General features: G+C 39.9%; 2 protein-coding genes across 3 annotated transcripts in view; one reads left to right on the top strand and one right to left on the bottom strand.

Moving 5' to 3' along the window:
- Positions 1 to 7719, top strand: part of SLC41A2 (solute carrier family 41 member 2) — a 35799-nt gene extending 28080 nt beyond the window's left edge. The window contains exon 11 of the mRNA XM_085049654.1: positions 5732 to 7719. Within this exon, the coding sequence (XP_084905780.1) occupies positions 5732 to 5917 (186 nt within the window). The 3' untranslated portion in view covers positions 5918 to 7719. The remainder of the gene's footprint in view (positions 1 to 5731) is intronic.
- Positions 7720 to 15115: 7396 nt separating this feature from the next.
- The window catches only part of CHST11 (carbohydrate sulfotransferase 11), a 140192-nt gene continuing 127524 nt past the window's right edge, over positions 15116 to 27783 (bottom strand). For both annotated transcript variants that reach the window (XM_085049655.1, XM_085049656.1), the window contains exon 3: positions 15116 to 20012. In XM_085049655.1, the coding sequence (XP_084905781.1) occupies positions 19164 to 20012 (849 nt within the window). In that variant the 3' untranslated portion in view covers positions 15116 to 19163. The remainder of the gene's footprint in view (positions 20013 to 27783) is intronic.

Below are 27783 nucleotides of genomic sequence, written 5' to 3'. Positions count from 1 at the left end.
TGTCTCGTCAGGCTGCAGCAGGAGGAGAGCAGCCCTGGAATGGCCAAGCTGTCAGTCCTGGCACAGAGCTCAGAGTGCTCAAAGGCATCCTCTGTTCTGCACCTTCTCACCCAGCCAGTCCAACCCCCTCTGAGGAATTTTCACACCTCCTAACCAAATCTGAACACACAGTTGTGTTAAAGTCTTGGGGAGTAAACAAACAATAGGAGATTCCCAGGGCTATTACCAAGCAAATGAGTAATTCCAAAATTCTTCTTACCCAGATGTGTATGGCTGTGAAGTCACCTTTGCAGTGCTTCAGGGCTGTTTGGGGCAATAGAAAACCAAGAATTCAGCAGTGCTCAAAACGACTTCCTGCTCACATCAAAAACATCTTGGATTTCTCACCAGTGTGAGGATTCTAATGTTGACCTGGGCCTCTTTAATGTGGAAACATAACTCGTGGGATATACTGTACATTGCAGAGAAAAAAAGGAAGGTTGTGTTTATAGACAAAATATTGGTGTATTTTAAATATTGCTTTTTCTAACAGGAAAGGTTATTTCCGAAAGATAGAGCGTGTAACTGCTAAAGAGACTATAATTCAAAGAAATCTGGAAACTCCAGTCCAGATTGGGCCAGTTCTGTATGCTCAGTGCTTTCTCACTGCAGCATGACAAGCAGACTTGCCAAACTCACTGAGGTCTGACTGTGGCTATCAACAGCTCCTTCCTTCCCAGCCATGCTGCTGGCTGTGGTAGAAACTGAGAAACTGCCTGAAATTAGGACTCTTTCGGTCAAAGCAGAGTGTCTGGCAAAGCTACAGAGAAATCAAGATGATAATCAGAAAAACTTGATTCAAACTGAAATAAAAAAAAAAAAAAGAAAAATTTGCTTCCCACAAAGTGATATCAATATAACTAAATTGACTTAGTAACAACTTCAGTTGAAGTGGTAATCTGTTTTTTACTTCAGTGAGGTCTTAGTCTCACATCAATGGATGCTGTGCTGTCTTGGCTACCTAGTTAATACCACTTAGCTACAACTCCAGCAACAGCAGCAAGAGAAAACTCACTGTTCAGTGGTTTCTTTGCAGCCAGGCATGGAAGGAAATCTCCACATGTTTGGAGGAAATAGTGACTTTCCCCCCCTGGTTGTGATGCACAGCAGATATGCTACCTGAGAGAAAAAATGTCTTTTGCAAAATGTGTGTAAACCCCACTCTGAGAGTTCACTGACTGCAGATTTCTGGCTGTGGACAATGGAAACTCAGCAAGTTCAGTGTGGATCAAGCACTTTACACTTCCTACTTCACCAAAAGCCTTTCAAAATTGGAGACATGGAATATATAATTTGGAAATTAACTTAATGAAGGGTCAAAACTACTAGAAGACCTAAATCATAACTCTGGTGAGAATGACAGTCAGAACACAGTAGTCTTTAGAGATTCTTAAGTGGGATTTTTTGCTCATAATTAAAAAAGAAAATAAATAAAATTACCTTTGAATTTCATATTCTTACGCAGTAATTATGGAATTTTGTCATAGTGAAGTTGTAGGTGAATTTTGAGTCAATACAATTTTGAGAGTAAGGGACACTTAAAATGCATTTGAAAAGAGGTTATTTCAGTTTATTTACATCTGTGTTTCCTGTGTAAAGTGACAGAATGCAACAATTTTGTAATGCACCTTCATATGGAAACAATTTAAGGTGAAATCATCAGAACTAGCACCAGGCCAGGGTATCCTGTCCAAGGCATGCTGAATAAACTGCTAAAAGGTTTTTGTTCTACATACTAAACTTACTAAATCTTGCCTGACAGATAATGCCTGTCTGAAAAAGCATATTAAATTTTATAACTGAAACTTGAATTTTCCAGCTTGGTGTTGGAAGTCACTAATCACAGCAACTAATGTATAAACTAATATAAAAATGAACAATTTTACGCTGCTTTACAAATATTATTCATTTGAATATTACACTTTTATCACAGTGAATTTGTCATGCTTCTAGCGATGAAATATGGACATGGCAGATGAAAGAAACAAAAATATTATAGCATTCTGCAACTTATTAATTAGGCTATAGGGAGCCTAAACAGTGTTAAGAATGTTTGGAAGGAGTTATTTATCTTTATTTTAAATTACAGAGTTTCATTCTTTTCCCATATCAGGAATCATAAGAAATTAATTCCGTGAGAAAATGCAGATGTACTACATTGAATGATCAAAAATAACTTTTCCTTAGCTAACTTTTCCTTGTTATTTGTATCTAAAGACCTTGAAAGGATGAAAGTAAAGTTTGTGCACAATAACAAAGGAAAAAAAGCTTCTTTGTAGCGTGTAATGTTCCCATTTCTAGTCTTGCTTTCATAAGATTTGAACTTTAAAAATAGTAAAACTCATATTTAAGTATTCATGTTGAGTTTCAGTTTCAATCTGAAATTCATAATTTGAATCAGAGTTCAATAGCAAGAATTACTCTCTATTTCCATCCTTTGTTGTACAAAATAATACAAGTACTTATATTCCTTATTTTTACATTCTTCATCATTAGGGTTTTTCAAGCTCTTCCCTTCCCTCCTACTCTTATTGCTGTATTGTGCTGCTTTTGTCCTCTGAAGCTTTGTTTTGACAAAGGATCACTTCAGAAATGCAATCTAAGTCTGATTATGTCTTTAGTTTCATTTTTCTCTATTCTGATTGTGATTTTTTTCACTGTAATAATAATAATAATAATAGTAGTAATATAGCATGATTTTCCATTTAAAATATTGAAACATCTGGAATTTTGCTTGTATTTTTGCAATCCTGTCTCTGGGGCTTTTCTTGATCAGTGACCATAGAGTGTCTCCCTTTTGTTAGCCAGGTCTTTTTAGATAGATAGATAGATAGATAGATAGATGATATTTAGTTTTTTACCTTTCTTAAACCCTTAAGTTATTTCATCCTTCAGGCTGGAAGAATTCCTCGAGCTCTCTTTCATCATTTCACTGCCAGTCACCTCCTTTTGTTGCAGAAAACTCTCTATGTAAATAATTTCTATACTAAATAATTTCAGCTCACATCTTGAACAGTGCTGCCTGTATTTACAAGCTTTTCTTACCAATTTTCTACAGCATTTTGTGCGAAACAGATAATTTTTGTACTGTATTATTAGGCTTTTCTGTGTTGTTCATCCCTTTATTTTTCCCCTCAAAACCAGCTGGTTTTTAGTTGGAAGCAGGAAGGCTTTCTTCTTTATTGCATGAGCACAGGGCAGAAGTGCACAGTGTTTGCACTGCTGTGCCATCTGCATCAATTTACTGACAGAAGAATCTGTCACTGATAAAGAAATCTCACCAAACGTGAAGTGTTGTCTAGTAATGTCTCTTCTACGACTTTTTTTTTATCTGTCAGATCTCTGTGAGTCACTTATCACTTTGAATTCAAGACAGTCTTTCAAAAATTCAGCAATCTCATAGTAGGGTAGCTTCTGTTCTTTTTTTTTTTTCTTTTATTTTTTCCCACATAATGGTTGATTGATGACTTTGACTGCTTTCTCTTAACAGTGATGAGACGCAAAATCTTCTGGAAGACGTAGTCAGGCTGATTCTGTCTTGCATTACAAACAAATGTGGGCAAATAAGTAACAATTTCCAAAGACTGAGCCCTATAATTCTTAAATGTTAGTGAGTTTCTAGCCATGCAAATGCATGATGGATGAGAGCATTATTTCTTCCCCAAAATGAGTGAAGGCTGATGAACTTCAGTCTCAGAACTTCTCTGTAAGCACCAAGTTCCAATTGCCATCACATACTGTGACAAGCATCAGTTCACATAATCTGCTATAACCTTTTCCTATGACTTACAGAATCCAGGCTTGTTATAATTTGCATTATTTGTTGTTAATACAGGTTAATACAGCAAAACTAATTCTTTGGGAAGGTTCACAAAAGCTTAGTTTCCAAACTGCCCATTTTTCACCGTAGTCTGAGTCAGTTCTTTCAGGGTGGAAAGTACATAGACAGCTGAAAGGTTTTCATGTCACGATTTTTAAGAGTCAGCAGCGTGTGCTGCCACTGAAATTGGACTGTGTGTGTTATGTCTAATTGCTTGTGTTCTATAAATTCAGTGTATATTTTCCTTGGAAGGAATGCTCTCACCTTCTGCTGGACCATGCAGCACCATTGTTGCTGTGGGGCTCTGCAGAGTCCTCAGCACATCCTGCAGGAGATGGCAGTGTGAAGGATCTGTTATAAACAGGACTCTGCTTGTCTCTGCGAGAAGAAGGAGCTGACTCAAGGAATCTGATCGTCTTCCAAAGAAAACATCTGCTTTAAATATATTTGTTTGGATTCCAGTCAGCGCACCTAGGACTTGCATAATTAGCTTAGACTACAGAGTTCCCTTTTCAGAAGATACATTTATATAAATAAGCCATGCATTTTTCATTAAGCAAATACTCCTCCTTTCTTTTTTTTTTTTTTTTTTAATTATAAATTCAGGCTTGTATTTTAACATCCATTTTTGCAAAGCAAGGATCAATTGAGAGTCTTATTCAAGACAATTTTTTAATGACATTTATTCTGCTGTACTTATAGTGGAGAAGTGTCTTGCAACCATCTGATCAATATTTCAATGAAAGAATGTATACATTTATAAGCGTGCTTTTGATGCCAGTAATTTATTATTTACTAAATAAAATATTAATATTGTGCTTTTTACTACTTTTGATCCTGCATTATTTTGATATCTACATTATTTTAAATGCAGAGAGTAGAGTTTTAAAAATGAATTATGGTAGTAAATGACTGACGTTTACCCTTCTTAAAGGTCTGATTAACTAAAAATACCTAAAATACAGTTTTTATTTCAACTTAAACAGCTCCTTAGAAGATCCAAGAAGAAATGAAACTCAGTTAGTGGTCCTTTCTCCATTCATCTTGTGCCATTCCACACCCCACGATTCCACTGAAGCAGAATCTCTTATCATACAGCTGTGCAACTTAAAAAGGATTCTTTTTTAGAATTGGGTTAATGATTATGCATACCTTTGGTATGAAGATCAAGCCTCTCAAATGTTCAGACATTCACTGCTGGGAATTAAATCTTTTACTTTGGGTCAAATTCAGCCTGGAGTGACAATTTCATGATATATATTGCAGGTGTGCCTTGTTACAGAAGGGCTGAAGATGGTATTTCAGGCATTAAAGAAGGTTCTAGGCCATTTTTTGCAGTTCATACAACCCAGATGAAACTGCTCTTAATTTGATCTGTTACTCTTTATATCCCATCTGATTTCAAGTCAGTGCTAAACCTGTGGAAACTGGAGTTATGCCTGGGTTGAATGTATTCCTGTGGGACAACATGATTCTGTTCTGAATTATCTCAAATTATCCCTTATGCTCTCTCTGTACAGAATGATGTGTTATGGGAGAAGTGCAGTTGCATGTTTGGTGGAACTTTTTGGTTTTTTCTTGCCATTTTCAGAAGTCTTCAGGCAAAGACTGGGTAAAGAATGCTGTCAATAATTCAATATGTTCCTCCCAGCTGTGCATGTGATTGACTGAGAGAAGTTGGCCAAGTGTCCCTCTTTCTGGTTATGGGGAATTCTAGTTGGAAATCTATTCATACTAATTATTTATAATTTTCAAAAGCAGTTGTATACAATAGTTCTGCGTAGTATAGAGACAATCATGTTGGCTGCTGACTTCTTTTTGATGTCACTTGTGAGATAATAATACAGGTTTTGTTTGTTTGATGTTGTTCAGGTGTTTACTCTGTTATGGATTGCTGACTGGATGGTGCATCACTTCTGGAAAAAAGGAAAAGACCCTGACAGCTTTTCTATCCCTTATCTCACTGCACTGGGAGATCTGCTTGGAACTGCCTTATTAGCTGTAGGTTTTCATTTTCTGTGGCTCATAGGTGACAGAGATGGTGATGTTGGTGACTAATTATCCCAATGGATGCAATGACTTTTCCTGGAGTATTGACAAGATCACTCCACTTGAGGGTCCTCAAAGTGTTTGTCCCATTTCATCTAAGTTAATCCAGCTGACACAGACATAAAACAGCCTTAATGATTTTAGTTTGCTTTGCTTTTAAAAACTTGGATGGAACTAGGATACTTGAGACCTTTATTCTGAAACCAAGGTGAGTTGCTGGTAGTTGAAGATATCTGAGTAGGCACAGTGCAGGGCAGATCAATCCCTTATCAAGTTTTCAATTTTTTAAAGACCTGGTCTTTTAAAAGAACAGATCCTTACCTGTATTGCAAACCAGAACAATCTAATTGCCCATTGAGTGGTGGTGAAAAAGAGGATAAAACCTTGCCTTGGCTTTCCCTCCCAGGGACAAATTGGGTGTATTTTTTCATTTTGCCACAGGAGAGTAGACCTCAGTTTAATTCATTTCATAGCCATTGCCTAAAGAGTTGATGATACATTCTCACCTTGCAATTTCAGTGCTGTAGCTCTCTGACCATCGCAGACCTGATCCCAGTAATGACTGTTAATGATCCACTCATTTTGGCACAGGCTTTATTTTCTGTGTAGGAGTATGACCATCATAGTTTATAAAATGAGACACTTGAAAGGTGTCTGCAGGACTGAGCCTGTTTTCTTTGTGCTAAAATGAGCAACCTAACTATTTTGCTGTTGCAATTTATTAAAATGCAAATAGTAAAAGCAAATAATAATGTGACACTGACCTGGTCAATAATAATGGCTGAATGATTAAAACTCCTCGTGTTGGAAAGTGTATGTTCATTTAGCAGCTGAAAAGATGTTTAACTAACTGATATTAATGGTGTTGTGATGGCCAGTATCCTGATTTTAATGAAGTATTTAGAGGTGTTGATTTAACTGTATATACTGATCCCTGCTTGAAACTTGCAGCATAAAAGATGAAGTTTCTTTTTTAGGCACTTAGGAAGTTACATAAACTTCTGGAATTCCAGAGCTATGCCATCAATTTCTGAGCAGAAATCCCTGCTATCAGGGGATCTGCATTCAGGCTGTGGAAATAATATGGCCAATAAAGAAAATGCTGGCTTCTCAATGACTTCTCCTATTTGTAGACCTGAATATTTCAAATAATACATTGATCATGAGGACTCTGGTTGCTACTTTGTAAAAAAGGTACTAATTTAATTGCTCTGTTTTAAAATCTCCTGGGAGTTCCTCACAGCATATGTTTTTAAAGATGACAGCATACATCCTAAAGGCATAATTAATTAAACAAATCATATTTTAAATGTTATGATTGAAAATTTTAAATGATGAGATTTAAATGAAACAACTGAATCCATTTATCAGCATATGGTTTAATCCTGTAAACATTAGTCATGTGCTTTATGCATACAAGTGCTTTTTGATTTGATGGACCTACTCAGCTGAGTAGATCATATGGATAAGTGTTAATGGGACTTCTGTGTGTGTTGGTCACCTTAAACTCTTTGGAAGTTCAAAGTGTTTGCAACTTCAAAAATTAAACCAGCTATTCAGTGCCTACACGTGGATTTAGATGCCTGAATTTTAGCTCCCTCATTTAAACCTTTTTATTTAAGGCTTTTCTTACAGTTATTATAATATAGGTGTTTGAATGAATGATATGTATTATGTCTTTTATTATGTGAGAGAAAGATGAAATCTTTCTGACTTCAGGTTCTCTGACTTTTCTTAGTTTGTATTAATGTTATTTAAAATCGTTTCTTGTATGTAGCATTGCGGGAAATATTAAATTGTTTCAAATGGAAGAGATGGAACTCAATTTTTTTCAATCGCAGTTATTTATTTTTGATACAGCTGTAGGTGCAGATTTTTTATTTCTGTTAGAACTGTCATCTGGATCAACTAAACTGACATTTCAAGCACTCATTAGAGTTACTGGACTTTAAGGTAATTTTTAAATGAATTGCAGGCTTCTTAAAAATTAAAATTTTCTTGAGATACTTGCAATCTGTGCTTATATAATGCTTGAGGGAGCTGTAGGATTTTGTCCTGGCAGTATCCTTAGTGATTAATATCCTAAATATTTTCCCAGTAAATAAGCAACTCTTGGTGCAATGTGATTGTTTAGATCACCAAACTGGGGAAGAAATGTTACATGGGTCAGATTCAGTAAAATTTGAAAATGGGAAATATATTGACAGACTGGAATAATCTGGGCTTGGAAACAATAAGTGATGGAGAAGTGGAATGGGAAAATTTGGTGTTTCAAAAAGGGAAAATCAATTGCATGGCTGAGAGAGCAAAACCCATATTGTGGGAAAGAAAAAGGTGCAAATTTTCACTCAGCATTCATGATGAGAAGCAAGAGCAAACAGAAGGAAGTTATTTGGAGAAAAGAATCAAAAGCACAGCCAAACTTGTTTCTCAGGAAGGGAAGAAAAATATAACTCATGTTGAAAGGACTTGGGGAAGAAGTGTAAAAAGATACTTCAGGGAATGGTGGAAGTGAGAAAAAAAAAAAGAATTCTCTCAGATATGATTAAAGAGGAGTTTGAGTGAGGAAAGAAGTATGACACTGATAAAACAGGGAAAGCTTGACATCTGGAAGAACCAGGAGTAAATAATCTGTGATGTGGAAAGGGGTTTGATTCCTGTGTGAAAGGAGCATTTTAGGAACTGACAGGGTTTGTGAACTCTGCTGCTCTGTCATGTGGTGGTGTGGAGGCAAAAAGCTCTTCCCACATTTCATGTGTTCCAGCCATGAGGATCATATGGGAGATGACAAAAGAGTGTTTGGATAGCAGAGAATTTTTTCAAGTACTCAAAAGCTGGACTCCCTCAACCAATTTTAATTCTAGTCAAGTCAACCTCTTCACAGTGTTCTACCTACTTTGATTTTTTAAACACAGCCCAGTAACAGTGAATTACTTCACTGAATATGTGGGTAAGAAACATTACCAGAAATTCTGTCAGAGACAAATTGTGTGCTTTTTGTACTGCTAAAAACACACAATTGAAAGGGACACCCTGAGATGTTGTTTCTTGTTATCAAAGCAGCCATATTTTATAATCTTGCAGATGAAATGATGACTCTTGGTATTAAAATTCATCAAGTCTTTTCCTCCTCTCCACCTGCCAGAAGAGTCTTTCAAACCTTCCTTTATAATCTGCCTAATTAGGGCTATGGCTGATTCACATCTCTTTGCTTTCCTCTCAGCCTGGAGCACTTTCTGCTCCTGCTTGTATCAGCTCCCTCACCTCATCTGAGCTCTAGGTCATCTCAAAGCTCCTCCTGCAAATTCTTGTTCCATTTTCACCCTGAGGAGCAGGAGCTGCAGGTGCTTTGCCTTACAAGTTCCTCTCTGTCCCCTCAGTAACTCTGGTTTGGCCACTCTTAGTCTGCCCTTTTCCCCTACTTCAGAAATACCTCTAAGGTAAGTAGGAGTGCAGGCAGGTTATTTGAAAGGGTGTGATTTTCCATTCTGAAGGACTCTGTGACATCTCAGTTGCTCTGAGTTTGCATGAAAGAGGATAATCTCATTGGTAAAGCACAACCAGATGCAGCTCTAAAATTTGGAGTCAGCAGTGTTTCATACCACAGGTGTTTTCTTTTCCTGTATAAATGATCATTCTAGTGAGCTACTGAATGATTTCAGCTTCTTTTTAGACTAATTATATAGCCAGGATTGTTCCTCAGCTTTATTATGCTGCTTCACATAGGGGAGGATTCTTCTTTTAACATATGTAGATCAATATTTTGATTTTTATAGCATTACTGTACACCTTGTCTTAATCTGTGATGTTTAAATTGGCAAAAATAATCTCCCACTCCCATGTTTAATATATTAATTTCACTGGGATTTTTAGAATGCTGATGAGAAACTGGGGAGCAGCAAATTAATTTCACTCTTTTTTACAATTTGCAAACCCAATTAGACTTTTTTCATACAAAGATTTGAACAGCATGAGGATTAAGGCTTTGCAAATGCAGGAGAGTTTGCAAAATCAGAATTCAAAATAAGACCTATCATCTTTTTAATGTATTTGCTATTTCATTGCAGCTGTGAGCATCACAAAAAGCTCTCTTAAGTCCAAGAATAGCTCAGAATGCGTCAGGAAACAGTAGTGTAAGTACTCTGTGAAATGAGGCGTTTGAAATTCCTTATTATTATTATTGTAATGCTTAAATTGCTATTGCAAATGAGATAGTCTCTTTAGAGGGGCAGAAAATGGCAACAGGAGATGGTAATTGAATTATAACCTTCTCTGAAAAAGGTGAGGTAATGTTCACAAATAGTACCAATAGGACTGGAAGGGCTGGGAAGTCTCTTAGTAGGATTTTTCTTTTATTTCTGGCTTAAATTTTTTGTGACACCATGCATTGTTTTAATTGTGTTCTCTAGTCCATTCCTAACCACATGAGTCTGTTGCTCAGCCGTGTTTTGGATTTTAATTTTCCCATATGTATTTGAAGTTAAAAAGTCAGCTTTTTGTATATAGCATATACAAAGATATATATATAATATATATAAAGAACTAAGTGTGTTTTGTCATTTAAGCCTCATTCTGCTAGTCCTACAGGAAAGTCTTTCTGTTAAATTCAGTGAAAATTTGATCATCATGCATGCTGTGCATGAATACTCTGGGCAATCCAATATTAGCAAGACATGAATAATTCACAATTAAAGCTAAGAACTGATATGTTGACTAAATATACAAGATTGCCATATTCTGGATGTGTACCCAAGAGCAGAGTCATTCAGCACTGGCAGGGCTGGATGGGCTTTATCTTCTCTGCAGCTAAAAATTAATTTGATTTCCAAGTCCTGCTAGTTGTTTATTTAACATGCAGGGTGGTTCATCATATCCTCTCTTTATGCTTTTATTTCTCAGTCTAAGCTGTACTTGAAATATGCTTCTGCCTTTACTTAGCATTCTTCAATTTGCTCTTTTGGGATATTGTTTCCTCTTCAAGAGTTGCTTGAAGTCATGAGAGGTCAAGGAAGTGCTTTCCTTCAATAATTCTAAATCTGCTTTTTTTGCAAGTGAGATAGGGTCCTGAATGAATTATATGGTAGACATCCACTGACTTCTGAACAGTTCCTCAAGATTTAATAATGCTAAGTTCTCAGATTTACACTTTAAGTTTTATTATGAGTAGGATCTTTAAAGGGTTTTGTCTGTTTACTAACTTTTTTCAGTCATCTCCTGGTTCAGATTAATGACATTTTTGCCGTGTCCCATCTACAGTAGAATAGTATTTTAATAAGTCTGACATTCTAAGTGGTATTTCAAAAGTTATGAGCAATAATACTTGTTTTATACTTGAGAAGCAATTATCCACTGCTTTCCAATGAGTCCTCTTACTATGGTTAGCTTTAGATCATCCAAAGCCCTTCTTTTTTCCATTTTTGTTTCTGTTTTCTCAGTGCTGACAAAGCTAATTATTTATTACCTTACAATATCCAGGGTTCTGGAGTAACATCAGAACATACCTCCACAAAAAATCAGATGCTGCAAACCAAGTTTGTAACTCCTTGCTCAGGAACTGGGATGGAGCCAAATGCTCTGCTCTGGCTGCATTTCCCAGCATGGAATACTATTTTGTATTTGTGGGTTTTAATCAGCTTCCAGTACCCCTGGTAAAGGTTCTGCTTTATGAAACACACTGCAATGAGCAAAGCAAGATTGTTCACCCCACTGTGTTCTCAAACATTTGCTCTAATGTAATTCTCAGTGTCTCACAAGGAGACTCCCCAAATGGAGACTTTCCATCTTAAATTTCCTCCCATTTGCAATCCTTTTCTGCAGTTATGCAGAGTTAATTTCTTACCTGAATTGCACTCAGCTGTGCCTCCTTCTAATCTTTGCACCATTGACTTCAAGGGCTTTTTTCATTAAGAAATTGTGGATTTAATTTTTGAAACTTTCCTAAGTGAAAAAGGGAGGCTTTAAAAGCATCTGCTTTGGTAATGATACTTATAGCATGTAAAATCATATTGCACAGAGAAGGAACATTTCTGTGATTATCTAGAAAATTACCTTGTGAAATTAATTCAAACTAGTGAAGTTGTTATATCCTTCCATATAACTGAAGGCAAATTTCTTAATAAATCATGAATAGCTGTAATTCCTGAATGGAATATATTTTGTTTTTCTTGAATGGGGTCTCAGCATTTACCTGGACACCTCTGCAAACACTGCTTGCCTTTCCACAGTGTGGCTGCTTGTTCTGATTTGACCTTTCTTTCTAAATTAATTTCTTTGAAGTTTAAAAAAGAGTAAACAATGCAGTGATTGATTTCATTCATAGTGCAATCACTTTTTAAAAAAACCCTCACTTTAGACATAAAATTAAACCGGTTTTAGCTGAAATAGTTATCTGCTAAAGGAAGTTTGACTAAATTAAGCCTAAGGAAGGCTTAGGTAAAGGTTAAACCCTGACTTTGCATAAGCTTTTATGGGAAATTTGGGCTGCTGTGGGTTGCAGATTTTGACTTGATGTAGAGCTGCAAATACCTGCTGACAGCACAGAGACCTCTTGCTGCTAAAAAGTCATGAATTGTCACAGTAAAATTCTAGTTTTTAGAATAAGCCAAAGCCTAATGGTTAAACTCTTACTATTCAGCTGTATGTTACATTGACAGCTTTATGTGTTTGTGAAAAAAATAGAAACCAGGGCATAAACTTTGGATTGATTTTTTTCTCTGACTGAGGAAAACAGCTTTGGTGGTTGTTTGTTTTTTAATTAAAAACTCTGATTGATATGAGATTTTCAAGCCCACATAATTTTACTGCAAGCTCTCTGTCTCATTTTCCAACAAGACCTTTCCATTTGTTGCATGGTGATAGGATGTGAACTCCTAAACACCTCAAGGAATGTTAGCTCAGGCTGCCTTTACTCAAAAAGATAGGGACAGTCAATGGGGAAATCAGTTATGTTATTAAAATATTGGCAGAATGTACTTTAAACAATGCCTAACTGAATGATAATATTTTTTATATATTTTCCTCTGCGAATAAGTCATTACTCTTGGCTCTAAATGCCTCTGACTTCGCCAGCAGAAGTTTTTCACTGGCAGTGTTTTATTGACAGTTTAGTAAACTCTGAGTTGAATCTCAGAGTCCAGAGGCCCAAACTCACCAGTAGTGACATTTCAATAATAGGGGAAGCAGCTGACTTCTTGTCATGCCAACAGGGAAGATGAACTTGATTTTTCTCTTTTAACACAGATTTCCTTTTAAAACTCATTTGCATGCAATCTGGGGAGGTGACATTTGAATGTGTTGTCTTTTAGCGCACTGAGGAGTAAAACCAGACTCTCATTAATTTTGAAATTTCCAATCTTTGGCAAAGTTGTAAGTGCAACTGGAAAAGCAAGATGTTTTTGTGTGGCATCAGGAGCCTTGTATGTGGTGATGTGTGACACAGCTAGTGAGGAAGGCATGGTGCTGCTGGCTGGCAAATATAATCTCTGGTTTCTGCTCTGCTGCTGCCTTCACTTCTTTAATTTTTTTTTTCTTTTCCCTCCCATTCCCCATATTTTTAATTCTTTTGTAATTAGGGTGGAATGCAATGCAATGTATTTTCACCCAAACACAGGCTGGGTTGGTGTCTGCACAGAGAACCTGTTGTGACCCCAGGAAAAGGCTTTCTTCTAACTTTGCATCATCTCCACTGGACTTTGCTCACTTCCTTGGGCCAGAGGACATCTCAGTGCTGCCACTGGCACATCCCCCAGAGCTGCTACCCTGGGGCAGCTGGTGGGTACCAACAGAAGGGATTTCATAAATCTGCAATTATTTATTAGATAAATTGAGGCTTTCCAAAAGGACAAATCCCCAAGCTTCCTTCCACTGGTGCAAACCCAGTTTTGTCAGTCTCCTGGCAGTCCCAGGGATTGGCTTTTCTTTCCACTATCTTACAAACAGTGAAGGAGATCACCCCAGAGCTGTGCTGAGGCCATCTCCTACCCCATTACCCCCCAAATGGAAGTTTTTGATTTCAATTTTGTAAAGCCCCCCAGCTCCCTCCCTCCCTCCCTCCATGGTTGAGTTCTGCACCTGCTGGTTCCCCCTTGCTCCCCCGGCTGCCCACTGACCCCACCCTGCCAGGGATTTTCTCCTGGCCCCTGTTTCTGCTCCCCTTTGGGCACACAGGTGTCAGTGCAGCTGCCTGGCTCTCTCAGGGCAGTGCTGAGGCTCATGCAGTGCCAGAACAGAACTGCAGCACTCTGATGTGTGCATTCCTTGCCCTGCCCTGCCATGCTGCTGAGGCAGAGCAATCAGCACAGGGCCCCAGCCAGGTTAATTAATCACTCCTTAGATTGAGTCCTTATCAAGACCTTCTTAATTATCTCCCTCTCCAACTGAAACTGTAGAGAAAACAAATCCCCAATGTTTGGAAATGTGAAGATTGTTGTCTTACTGCTGCATAGCCACACTGTGAATTTGGGCAGATATGCTGCAGCTCTTCCTATTAATTAGGTTTTGGGGTGCAAGGTTGTGGGGTGTTTGAGGTAGGAACAGGCTTGGCCAGTGCCCTACAGTGAGCTGTGACACCTGCTCAGCAGTTTTTCTATTTCCTGTTTGCTCTCAGTGTGAATAATGTTTGCCTTGTGGGGAGTGGGGCTGGCAGATCCAATGGTCTGTTTGTCACTGGAGGGGCTGTCCCCAGAACATGGCATCCACTTGTGGGGTTTCCCCAATCCAAGAGGGATGCTAAGATGCCAGAGATAGAATACCAAGATGTTCAGTGACCTAAAGCATATCACATACAAAGAGATCTTGAGTTTGTCTTGGTAGTTTTCAGTTTGGGGCTAGATGTGGCCTCAGTGAAAAGTAAGGACAAGACTGGAAATGTTTAACTCAAAGCCATTGCTAGAGAATTCATGTGAAGGTGGGCAAGGACATGGCCTGGAGGATATCAGACATCTGGAATTTCATCATCTGGCTGGCTCTAAAACACCCCTGCTTGAGGGGAGACAATATTTCTGGGCATGTGAAAGTCTTTAAAACCCAGGATGCTGTTAGATGAATTACTTTCCTGCCCCACAGTAATAGACAGTTTTGAGTCTTCTGTCTGTCCTGCCTACAATATACAATAATGCAGGAGAGAAAGCAAAGCCATGCAGACAAAAATCCCACCCTGAGAAATCCACCATAAAAGCATGAGCCATAAATAAAGCACACAGAGAGGGATTTTCTTTCTTCAATTTAATTGAAGTTACTTAGAAAAATAATCAGGCTTGAATGGCTTTTTTAAGGAAAGATTCATGAGCAGTTCACACTTGTGTTGGCAATGTATAATTTATCTTTTTTTTCTTTATTAACAGTATATTTAAGTATGAGGAGATACTTTTCTACAACAAGCCTTCTACTGCATACAAATAGGTTAAAAAAAAAAATCCAACCCCACATTGATGTTAAATTATTCGTACACATTGTATTGTGCATGCATGTAAGAAAATAACACTCTCTGTAACAAGAGTAATAGTAAGGACAGTCCCTTTTTGTACCTGAAAAGTGCAGCAGACTACAGTGAAACCCTAAAACATCTGGGGTCAACTTACTTCTAAAAGCACTTCTGCTCGTGGATTATGTATTTCACTTGTCCTACACAGCGCATGGTTCAGGCAGTTTGCACATTCCTGTGATGATGGATGTTTATGGTTTATGAAGAGGCTGAGCCAGGTTTGGGGGACATCTCACCCCAGGAGTCACCCCTGTGTCCAGATGGGCCAAATCCAGCCTGCACTCCAGGGTAAGGTGCTTGGGGCCATCTGGGGAATGAGCCAGCTGGGGCTGTTGTGCCAGATGTGGAGCTGCCAGCACTGCTGGGCTCAGCGCTGGCACTGCCCAGGGATGGGAGGATCACAGCTCAGAGATGGGGATCAGAGCTCTGAGATGGGGATTGCTGCTCTGAGATGGGGATCAGCTGCTCTGAGATGGGAATCAGAGCTCTGAGATGGGGATCAGAGCTCAGAGATAGGGATCACTGTTCAGAGATGGGGATCAGCTGCTCTGAGATGGGGATCAGAGCTCAGAGATGGGGATCAGAGCTCAGAGATGGGGATCAGAGCTCAGAGATGGGGATCACAGCTCAGAGATGGGGATCAGCTGCTCCAGCAGCTCTGGGGGGCTGTGCACAGAGGTGGGAGCAGGAATTTCCCCACTGGGGTTCTCTCTGTGCTCATCACTACTCAACCTAATTCATGCTCACCCTTCTACAGCAGCAGCTTCCAGGGTGGCCCTTGCAGCCCCAGGGGCACATCTGAATTTTACATTTTGCTGCAGCTCAGTGCTGCAGTGAGGAGTTAGGGTGTAAAGCCAACCCCTTTCCCCAGCTGCCCCACTGCAGGTGGTGGCTGCCAGCTCACCCACACGAGGACAAACAGCCCTGAAGGTCCTCCTGTGTGGCTACAAAGATTTTTTGGCTCAGTCAACACACTCAATAGATCAGAAGAAAGGGCTATTTCTTATTATTTATCATCCTGCTCTGAGCTATTGAGGGCTTGCTGCTCACTCCACAGGACAGGACCATATCCAGCATTCAGCTGTTCATTCTAAACACAGAGCTGCAGCATTCACAGCCCCTCAAAAGAGATATATAGCCAGGTTGTAGTAGTTTGGGATCAAGGTTTTTCAAAAGCAAGTGACTTAAAGCACCCACTGAAGTCCACATAAAAGCCTTCTCAGTGCTGAGCATCCACCTGTGGAGCAGCCCTCTGTGGGGAGCCAGAATTTGGGTAATTGAACCCAAAAGTGTTGCTAAAAATCCCAGCTGGAGCAATGGTCACCCCTCAGATCTCCTGAACATTTTTCACCTAAAGCTTTTCTATCACAGTGACCATATAGAGGTTTTGTGTCTCCAAAGCTGTGAAACTACAGAGAGTATTTCAGAACAGATAAAAATGTGGTGATGATACCAGGGAGAAGTACAGAAAGAAAGGGAGAAGCACACCCTGTTTTTCAAATATTTACTTTCAGAAGCAAGTTTTGTTTTAAATGAAAAAATCCACCTCACACTGTTGGAGGGATTAACAGCTAACTGAGAAGAAAACATGAGCACTGTGGGATTCAAGACCAAACTAGCACACAAATCATTTGTAGGAAGTGTTGGTGGGGGGAGAAGGGGAATCTGCCTCAGACAGTTGTTTTTTTACTAAATACACAAACACTGAACTAGGAACATGAGAAAGCCAGGGCACACTGTGAGGGGCACTTGCAGGAGCTCCACACCCTCAAAATGAGACAAAACTGCCAGCAATCAGCAATGGATGAGGAATTCAGAGTGGTCAGACACAGCCAGCCCTTTGCTGGCCACTGGACCAGCAAACCTGGTTATAAACCAGGGCCTGGGTTATGAAAACTGTGGCTGTTCCAGAATGGAAAAGAGATTTGTATGGTATGATAGAAAAAATAATGTCCCAAGTCATGCCTAAAGACCAAATCCAATTGTGAAAGGACTTCAGCTACTGTTTATTATGTTAATTTGTTTTTCAATGAGATTTATTCAGCAACTTATTTTTATCAAATCAAATGCAAACTATTTCTCTTCTTTAATCACATCTGCATCCTGGAAACTAATATAATTCAGTGGATATTATTGGCTATTGTACAATATGACATTTTTCAGGATCTGGCTCTGATGCTGTTAAAACAGCTCTGCCTTCAGCTGAGTTTATTTAAATCATCAGTAATTTTTGAAAGGGCTTGTTTGGACCATAAGATTGACACACAGGCAATTTAAAACCCCATTTTTAACCATCTATCAGCTTTGAAACAATTTTAGATTTTCACAAGTGCCTCAGTTTAGCCTCTGCCTCTTTTTGCCCATCAGCTGAGGTGGCTCCAGAGCGTTCCCCAGCACACCTCACCTGCATCCAACTGAGGCAAACTCCTGGAGAAACCTGAACTTCTGCTCCCACCAGCTGCCTAACAGATCCCCACTGCAATCCCATTTCTCATTGTTTATCTGCTGTGTATAGATTACTGTTTGCTTACCCCAAAAGCTGTTAAACACAAAACAACTGCTACTGAGACATTCCCTTGAAGAAAGAAGGTCATGGTCTTACACTAGAGCTGACTTAGAATTTCTAACCCACTGGAACTTAATAAAATCCCTCTCAATGGTACGTAGGCAGCAACTGAAAAAGAAGGGTTCTTCTTCTGCCTAGGAAAAGCCATGAAATCAGCATGTGGGAAGATGAGACCTTTTTGATTGCCTTGCAGGCTTAGAGAATCCATATGAGGATGAGTTTTTGACTTTTTAAATGACATGCCCAGATTGTTTACAGCAACACCTCATGCCCGGTGTCTCTTGAGCCACTTTTGGTTGCCCACCTTAAGATTGATTAGGGAGGCATGACTTGAGGAGGATGGAGCTCCCTGCAGCCCCATCCTGGATATGAATTAAGTCAATGCCAATTGCTTTGGGCATTCAAAAATCTCTTACAGTCACTTTCCAAATGCTGATTTTTTCTGATGGACCATCCCCAATTCATGTGGGCTGGCAGACTGCAAGCTAAGGGACAATGGGACTGGTCATATTCTCCATAAACTCATTAAGACTTATAAAAGGTTCATGGTTTCTTTTCCTAAGGAATACATTCACATTTCTTTCAGTCATGGGTTTTATATATCATGAATCTACCCAAATCTGCTTTATTTTCCTTTTCAGGCCTAGAAAGATAGATTTTGTACTAGTATCAAGTGCAACAACACTTTCTAAAGAACTTATTTTCACCACTCTTCTCAAAGTGTTTATCCAGAACCATTCCCATATTTACCTGCATCATGGCTAATGGAAGAATATTATTACCCAGAACAAGCTCAGTTGAGGAAAGCACAAAACCAGACTCTTTGTCCACATGTTATCTTATCTCTGCTGCTGAAGTGAAACCTACCAAGAGACAATGTTTTAAATAAGTATAAATAACATTAATTAGAATATGGAGGAATGCAAGATCAATGAAATTCACCAGAACACAATGAACATTTGTTTAAACAGTGTAGCAGTATTATTCATTTCTACAGCTAGATCGTCACAATCCCGTTACCCTGCAAAGAGAGCTGTCCTTTCTTACAGTTGATTTAAATAATTTTGACTGTGCTGCTCGCAGCATCATTCAAAAAAAAAAAAGAAAATATTAATTTACAAAATAACCCATTCTCCATATTTATTATGACAAATAAAAATCTTAAATAAAACAGGCTTTCTCTCCCCTCTTTCCCCCCAACCCATCCCTCATTCCAATTTCAGGTAGCTTGGCACTGAGTAATTAAACATTAAAAAATCAAGTTTGTAGACTTCATACAGCTGCGTTTGGTGCAAGGAGCTGATGTTCTGGAAGAACTCTGTGGTCATTTCATCAGTAGTTCTCGTAGACTTTGCATAGGTGGGGAATTTCAGGAAGTTTCCTACTCCGGCCAGCTGGAGAACGTAATTGGAATCCTCTTCGAGCGTTTCGTACTTCCCTATGAGGTCGTAGTGGATGTGGCAAGGGTGGCACAGGGAGTACACAGTCTGCCAGTGCTCGTTGAAGGGCTCCTCTCTTTGGGTGTGAGGGTCGATGAGATAAGCCACAAACTCCTCGAATTTCACGTCGTCGCCTTTCCGCAGAGCTTCCTGCGTGGCGTTTTTCCGCTGGCGCCGCACGATTTTGGTGCCGTAGCGCTTGTGGAAGGAGGTGTTGTACTTCTGGGTGAACTTGTTCCTGTAGGCTGACACCAGCCTCTCGAAAGGCTCGCGGACAAAGAGGAACTTCATGTAGTTTTTCAAGCGGTGGTTGATCTCTGGGATGCTGTACTGGTTGAGCGTCTTCAGGTTCGAAGACACGTGGGCCTCGTTGGCCGGGATTTCCATGGGATCGCTGTACTTGCCTCTTCCCGTCAACACCATCATCACCCTCTTCCAGTTTGTGCAGGCCACCTTGGGAACGTAGCAGTAGATCATCTCGTGGTCCTCATCCACCACCAGGTGCTTGAGGTCGTTGGGGGTCAACACGCGGCGCTTCCTGCTGGACACGCTGGTGGCTCGGCACGTGTCTGTCACCTGGTCCCGCCGGATCTGGTGGAGGATTGCTGTGCTGGACAACTGCAAGGGAAGCACAGGCAGCAGGAGGTCAAATGTTGGGGGTTTGCCTTTTTGGTTATTGTGCAAGTTCAGCAAAATCTCATTGCCTTTTTGGTTATTGTACAAGTTCATGGAGAAGCATGGAATTTTCCCTGCATGGAATAGTTCATTGTATGGCTGAGTAAAACTGTTACTATTCTAGAAGATAAACCCTTTTTGGCTCCAAACTTCTTGACACACACTGATTAAATGTTCACAGAGCATCCACAGCTTTGCTCTGAAGGCAACATGAAGGAGCTCACACAGCATGGTGGTAAATGTATTTACAGAACCTATTCTGAGATGTGGGCACTGCTTTTCTCAGGCCTGGAAAGCAAACCTCTCCTGCACTCTGCAGTCCATCCCATGGCTACAGCAGTGTTGGACCTCTTGCTGCTGAGATTGGGCAGGAAGATCCCAGAGCTGGAAAATCTGACAAAATGAAATCTGTGTGTGTTCTCCTCACTGGTATCTTTTATGGTAGAGAGTTTAATAGTCATGGCTTATTTCTTGGCTATGACCTTGAATATGGTTTATATGGCTATGACCACAATAAATGAAGCCCATGGATATTCCTGCTACTCTCCAAGAGGAAAACTCACTCAGATATTATGACCATGCCCATGCAGGGCTGCTGGGTTTGGTTATTCAGAGGTGTCTCTGCATGGCATGGCGTTTTGCTGTGCAGCCCTATCCTCACTGCTACAAATAATGTATTATATATTGAGAATGAACTGCATCAAAGCAACAGTGGGAAGGTTATAGTAATGTTATTTACATTTCTCTAACACCATTTACCTGTGAATTTCAAAGAGCCTCATGCTCAATAATTAATTTAGCCTCAAAGACAAGAACTAAGGCAAGTATTGACCTTCCTATTTGATAGGTAAGGAAGTTTGAGATTTCCTCATCTCTGTTGTCCCTCTGCTCAGTAAAATGCTGGCTAATGGTTAAAATGAGCAGTAGCCCAGTGCAGCTCATTTAGACAGCCTGGCTTGTCTGCTGTGTGTGTGTGGTAACCCCCTGGATACCTCCCAGGTGCACTTCAAGGGCAGTTTTATGTTGTACTCAAAGAGATGTGAAATGTGCTTTGTGCTTCCTAGGAAAACTGACTGGCAGGGAGTTCCTAAATAAGATCTTAGAAAGCAGTTGTCAAGGACCACACAGATTTTTCAAGAAAATTACTTTTTCTATTAAAAAAAAAAAACTTAAAAATCCCTGTTTCCATTTATGATGTCCTCAGAGCAAAACAGAACTAATGGTTCTCAACCAGCTCTATACTGGTTAGAGCTACCAGTGAATAATTTTCAAAGAACTAAACAAAACCCTATGCAAACACACAGACACACAAATTCTCCTTTGCAGACAGATAAAAAGCTGCAATCTCTCCTCATGAAGATTTTCATCAATAATCATATAGCACAGTAGTGCTGTTTGCCTCTGGTTTTAGAGTATAAAAAGGAGAAATGCCTGAATATATTGCTCCATTATAATATGTTCATGCACTGTATTTGATTTTCTGGCGCTGTTCTTAGGATAAATACAGAATTAAGTGGATGAGATTCTATGGTCTGTAGTAGATAGAAGGTCAGATTTGATAATCTAATGGTTGATTCAGACCCTAATCTGCAGATGAATCTTTGTAGAGCTTTGCTTTGCTCCTGATTTCATTCCACCATCAATGGGCTAAGCACTTCTCCCCCATACATTAACATTAATGAGATTTTTAGGCATTTGAAGTAAAGGGGAAAAAAGCAGCCTTACTATTTGCAATTGCAAATGAGATTGTACTACATTAAATTCATTTAAAAGATTACACTTGTGCATTTTCAAGTGGTACTTGCCTCTCGCTCTTTTTAACACGGAAGAAAATATGCAGAAATGGCATACAAGTGTGGTCAGCTACATTTACTGAGTGCACAGCAACACCCCAGGGTCAGCTCTGGATGTGCTCTGGCTGCCTGGTGGCACACAGAACGTGGATTACATGGCAATGCTAAAAGGGGATTGTCCTGTTCCCATCAATGACAGCAGCATTTGCTTTGGCTGATGGATGAAGGGCTGTGTATGAAAAAGAAAGCTCAACTTAATTTTTATTTTATCCTATTGACTTCAGTTTACATGGTAGGTGATCATAACAGCATTTTTCAATTTAGTATTTTGAAACTTTACATTAACAGTGAGTTAGCTGATGGTAATATGGTTCCTTTTCATTTTGCAAGGCTTTTAAGCTTTCACTCCTGAAGCTGGTCAGGGGAACTGCAGAAACAGTAAGTTTAAATGAGACTGGAAGTACATTTGTTCATACTTTATGTATACTAGAGGTATTAATTTCTACTTTATATATATAATTGTATATATTCACCTGGCCAGGGAAAAAGTGCAAAATTGCTCACAGCTAATGAGGAAAGTCAGTGCTCAGGTCTGTCCTCTGGCACTTCAACTTGGACTTCATCAGGGCATTAAAGATTTTGGGAAGACATCTGATAAAAGCAGCTGATCTTCCCTGAAAGGACTGACACCACAGATGCACTCAATCATGTTTTTGTTTTCCTGCAGAAGTTGTAAAGGGGGACAGAGAAGGAGGGCATGTCAAGATCAAAGCTTTCCTTCCTTCTCTGATGCAGCAACCAGGTTGAGCAGTGACACGACATGAGCAGCAGGAAACTTCTGAGCTCAGTGGCTTTAAAAGAGGAAAAAGGAAGAAGTAGTCTGGGGACACTCTGATCCCAGAAGCTTCTCATCTCCATCAGTCCCAAACTAACAAGGGAGGAAAGTCCAGCACTCTCTGCTCATGTGGATGTCTCCTGTTCCTCGGGGAATGGGGCAGGAGGGCTTTTTGTGGAGAGCACAGAGAATATCCTGACCAGAAATGCATCTGCTGCCCAACTGGCAATCATCAACTCATTGCAGGCAAAGGTTACTCAAGGTAAACCAGAGTAATGAGATGGGAGGTATTTCCTTCTGGTTACTTAGGCACAGCAGGATAAAGTAATCTTTGAAGACCTTTCCAAGCTTGACGGCCAAGCAGCAAGTACAGATTTAAACACAGGGAATTTCTGATTTTTTTTCTGAATATAGTAGTGTGCTGAAAACTAGGTGCAGAGATCAATCCAATTCACAGGTACCTGCACTGAAAGCAGCTTTTTAATAGAAGGATGGAAATACTGAAGTGTCACTCAAAAAGCTCATTAATTAAATTCTGTCTCACTATAAAAATTATTGTGGAATGAAATAACCACCACATTTACCAGGCAGAGTTTTGCTTATTTCTATTGCATTGCCTGCAGCTAGTTCTGTATTACTGTAACCAGGCTCACAACCAGCCCATGTTGGGACTGCTAAAATGACATTTGATCATGGCAGAAAGGGCAAAATTATCCTAATTAGAATGGAATAAAGAGGATAAATATTGTGGATGGGGTTTGCAGTCCCATTCCTCGCTGAATTGCTTTTTCTCTTCCATTTTGCATTAATGAGATTTTGCATCTGCCTTTAATTCTTCAGTCACCTTCATGTTTGGAGGTTTGGTTTGTGTCCTGTGCTAGAACTGTGCAAGTTGCTATGGTGTTCCCCTCAATTAAAAACCAGCTGAAACCCAGCTGGGTCTACCCAGCACTGCTAAAACCAGAGCTCATCTCCACCAAATTCTTCTCAACAGTATTTGTTCAGAAGGAGTGTGAGCAGCAGCCTCAAAATCCTCAGGATGAAAGGTCTTAGAGTGAGAAATGTCAGACAGACTAACTATAGGTGGCACTAATGGTCCTGCTTTGGTGACATCGAGAGAGTCTTTCAGTTGTCTGAAATCTCAGTTATTATCAGCTCTCCTTCCCCAGCCCATCAATTACACCATCTGAGTTCTAGGAGGTGTTTGTTATTCAATATACAAATTGTTTTTTCAGTACTACTTTTGTTTTCCCAGATGCTAAAAGGGTGGGGAGGTTTTTTTGAGCAGGAGGTTACATGCAAACACATTTCCACTCCTGTTTTCACATGGAAGGTGTGAAGAAGACTCTTGCAACCTTGATGGAGAGCCTTGAAGTTCCAAACGTGGTTTAGACTATTTTAGGACTTGGCTTTTACAATTTGCATCCACAACTACCCTACTAGTGTATATATATATATGTCTAGATTGTACTCTTAAAAATGTTCAGCATTAGACAATAACAGGGAACTAGCAATTTTTCATACTTGACAGTCCAAGCATAAGCATTTCTCAAATCATCACAAATAATTATTGTTCTGTACAGATTTCTATAGATGGCAGTCAGACAATTGTAGCTATGTGAATCAAAACACTGTACCTAAAAGAACAATTGCATATCAATGGAGGGATTTTGTTAAACTGACCTGAACTGCAACAATTTTTTAAAAGTAATAGCTTTTCATACTTTAATTTTCTTCACATTTCATAGCATATTATTTCTGACTTGACTTCTTCAAAAAGTTTGAGTACTCAAATGAGAAGCACAGCAAAACTCCATTAATATTTGTTCAGAAAAAGTACATTGTGTGTACTGGAGATGGAAATGCTTAACATCTTCCCTGGCAACTTGTGGACAGACAAACCAGAATATGAATTTGCTATGAAATGTCTGTACAGAGCAGCTGGATAATAGAAGATAAAACTAGTATTAACTCAGGAGCATTTTTACTAAGCGAGAACATTTTAGAAGCAAATTATATCTTCTGAAGGAAAACTCTTGAAATATTACAAAGCTGTCTTCTTTCCTCCATTTCATGCATTGAACTTATTGCCCTACAGAGAAAATTAGGCTGAATATGCTTTTTTTTTTTACAATTCTTTGTATTGCAAAGCAAGATAACCACCCAATTTTCAGTTCCCATTGCAGAGAATGCACCAGGGCTATGAAAAGAAGGATCAAAGCTTTTGAGAGTAAAACAGTCAAAAAAACAACGCTGAACCAGTCAAAATCTGAAAACAGACACACACTGCCACAGATGCTGATGTTTTCCTGGGAAAGCTTCTAGGTCATTAAATATTGGCCTTTTCATCCTGGAGAGAAAGTAAAGTACCACAGGGAAGTTAAATGATGCAAAATCTTGAAAATTCAGAGACTGACACCAAACGGCACCAGCTGTACATGAAAACCAGCTTTTAAATCAGGCTAAAACTGTCACACAACAAGGTAAGGTTTCAGGAAGAAAAGAGCCAGCTCCCTTCCAATGCCACCCTCTCCTGTATAATCCCAAACATCTTCAGAAGCCTGGTCATTCCCCTTCTCCCTGCTAGGAACTATTTGGTATCAGCACTCACACCAAACACAGGGTTTGGGGACAGTAAGATAAATTGTATACATCTTGTAAAGTGTCTGCTCTGAACTAGGAGAGGGAAAAGTTGGAAGTCCCCAGGAAGATCAGGCAGAAAGACCTTTGGCTTGGCCATATTGAGGGTGAAGGAAGTGCTGCTGTGCATTTGGCTGTTCTGAAGCTCTGGGGGAACATTCCAAACACAGGGCAGGCAAAATGGAAGTGACTGAGTAAAAGTGCATTACATGCAACAGGTAAGAAATGGTCAGGAAGGCTGGAGAAGCCTTGAGCTGGGAACACTAAAGCAATCTTCATGTTGGTGGGTTTATTGGGATTTAATTTATAGAAGATGAGTCTGGAGCTTGGTGTGGCATGTATGAAGAGCACTTTGCACTGTCTTTCCAACAGCCAAAGAGAGGAAGGGGGAGAAGGGGAAGAGATGGTCAATCCTTTTGTTTTTTGCAGAGGCTCTGTGCCAGGACCTGACCTCCCTGTGCTGCTGCCACAGCCACTCTGACACCAAAGGACAGCTTGTGATGAATCTGTTTGCTCCTGGCTCACTCTTTAAGAGCAGCAATAAATCACTGTTTGCATTAAAAAGCTGAAAGGTCTGGCTATCTTATGAATTTAATTTTAAAATGAAAACTCTCTGTCCTTCATCCCCCAACACACACCCAGACCTGCACATGTCTGATGGCTGGAGCTGAGTTTGTGCTCTCCTGCCCTGTGAGTGGAACCTGTAATACACAGGGACACAAACACTGATTTTCTAACCCTTCTAGGCCCCAGGCAGGGATGTTTCACTGCTAGGTTATGATCAATGGTTGCTCAAAGCTGCCTCAAGGTCAATGAGGCTTCCACTTTTTATCTCACAACTGCCAGGTTACAGTCAGGGCATGGATGAAACAAACTAGAACAACCCAAACTCGAGGACAAGCACACGAGTTGGGAAGCTTGAAGCCAACCTGTAGCTGCTGCACTCTGCTATTCCATCCTTACTGTGGGAGCTGCAGATAGGATTTTCAAGGAAAGGCTTGAAAATTTGGTAGCAAAAGCCATGGACATGTGCAAATGATGCACCAGGAGGAGAAATGGGCTGGGGATGCATGGAGTCAGCCAGGGTGGAGCTGGGAGTAGCCCTTGAAAAACAGAATAAGAAACTACATTTTAACAGAGCTGGCATCTAGGAGACAATGGAAAAATTGACATTTGTTTCTCTGTCGCAAGGAGTTGTGGTTGTAAGGGTGAGATAAACTGGGTGGAGTGGGAAACAGGACAGAGTGGATACGTAAATACAAAAAAAAATAAGAAATTCCACGAGGAGGAAAGGAATAACTTGGACTCTGAATGCCTGGAGTTGCCTGGGATACTTGTGCCCTGCTGCCCCCAGCAGCTCTGACCAGGCAGCCAATATTTATGGATCTCTCAGTAGCACAAATCCTCCTCCTCTACCCCTGGGTTGCAGCTTAGGTGTCACACAGGCAAGCAGAAACACTTATTTTCTTCTCAGCAGGACATCTGCAATTTTAAGTGAATACAATTTACTCAGTCCCATGCTAAATCAGGGGAATATGTTTCCAATTCTTAACTCAGTGTGCAACACACCAATATTGCTCCAGAGCTTCTGAAATCCAAACAGGAGAAACAGGAGAGAGCTGCTGCACAGCTGGTTTCCTTACACATAATTCCTGGGCTTTAGCAACCCCTTGGAGGAGAGGGGAACCCCACAATTAGGTGTTGAGTCTCTGCTCCCCAGAACAGGAATGGGACACTGTGGGATGTCCTCTCCAAAATCTCTGAGCAGCTCAGGTGAGTGCTCTCCTGTGGGTCAGGGGTGCAGGTTCAGGCTCCACTGAGAAATGCTGTGCTGGTATTTTTAAGGTGAGATGCTGGAATTAGGAGTGCTGATGCCTGCCATGGGTAACCCTGAGTAAGCTCTGCTTCTGTCTAAAAGGATGGTGCCAAAGTCCAGAGGAGACAGCGAAGGGAGAGCTAATCTCACCTCCCAGCAGGTCAGTGTCAGAAACACGAACAGATTTCATCTCCTGTCTCAACAGGACTCTCTTCTGGATGAATTCATCCTTAGACAGACTGGCAAAATACCTAAATTCTTTGGATAATGATTTTCTTCTCCTCAACTAAACTATTACACATTAACATCAAATTTATTTTACTTCCCCTTGGTAAGGCTGTATTTTACTCAGACTAAGCTTTGCTGTTCTAAGGTAACTTTTCCTGTCACATTGGGTTGTGCTGCTCACTAATGCTCACAGGTGACTAACCAGGGTTGCTCATTCTCCATAGCCTTAATCACAGTTAACCTCAAACTTTTCACCTTTCTGCTGCTGTACAAAAGGAATTAGATGACCCCCTGCTTGAAAAGACAAAGAGCCTCTTATACTAAAATGCTAGCACTCATTTATAATCTTAATCACAACAGGCTTCCCAGGAAACCTTGCTGCTGCAGAATATGTAGCACAAA

The sequence above is a fragment of the Lichenostomus cassidix genome, chromosome 1Ab (genome assembly GCF_008360975.1).
Source record: "Lichenostomus cassidix isolate B80296 chromosome 1Ab, HeHo_3.0, whole genome shotgun sequence".
In the NCBI taxonomy this organism is placed as follows: domain Eukaryota; kingdom Metazoa; phylum Chordata; class Aves; order Passeriformes; family Meliphagidae; genus Lichenostomus; species Lichenostomus cassidix.
The sequence above is the reverse complement of the archived record's forward strand: the minus strand, read 5'-3'. Positions and strand labels throughout refer to the sequence as shown.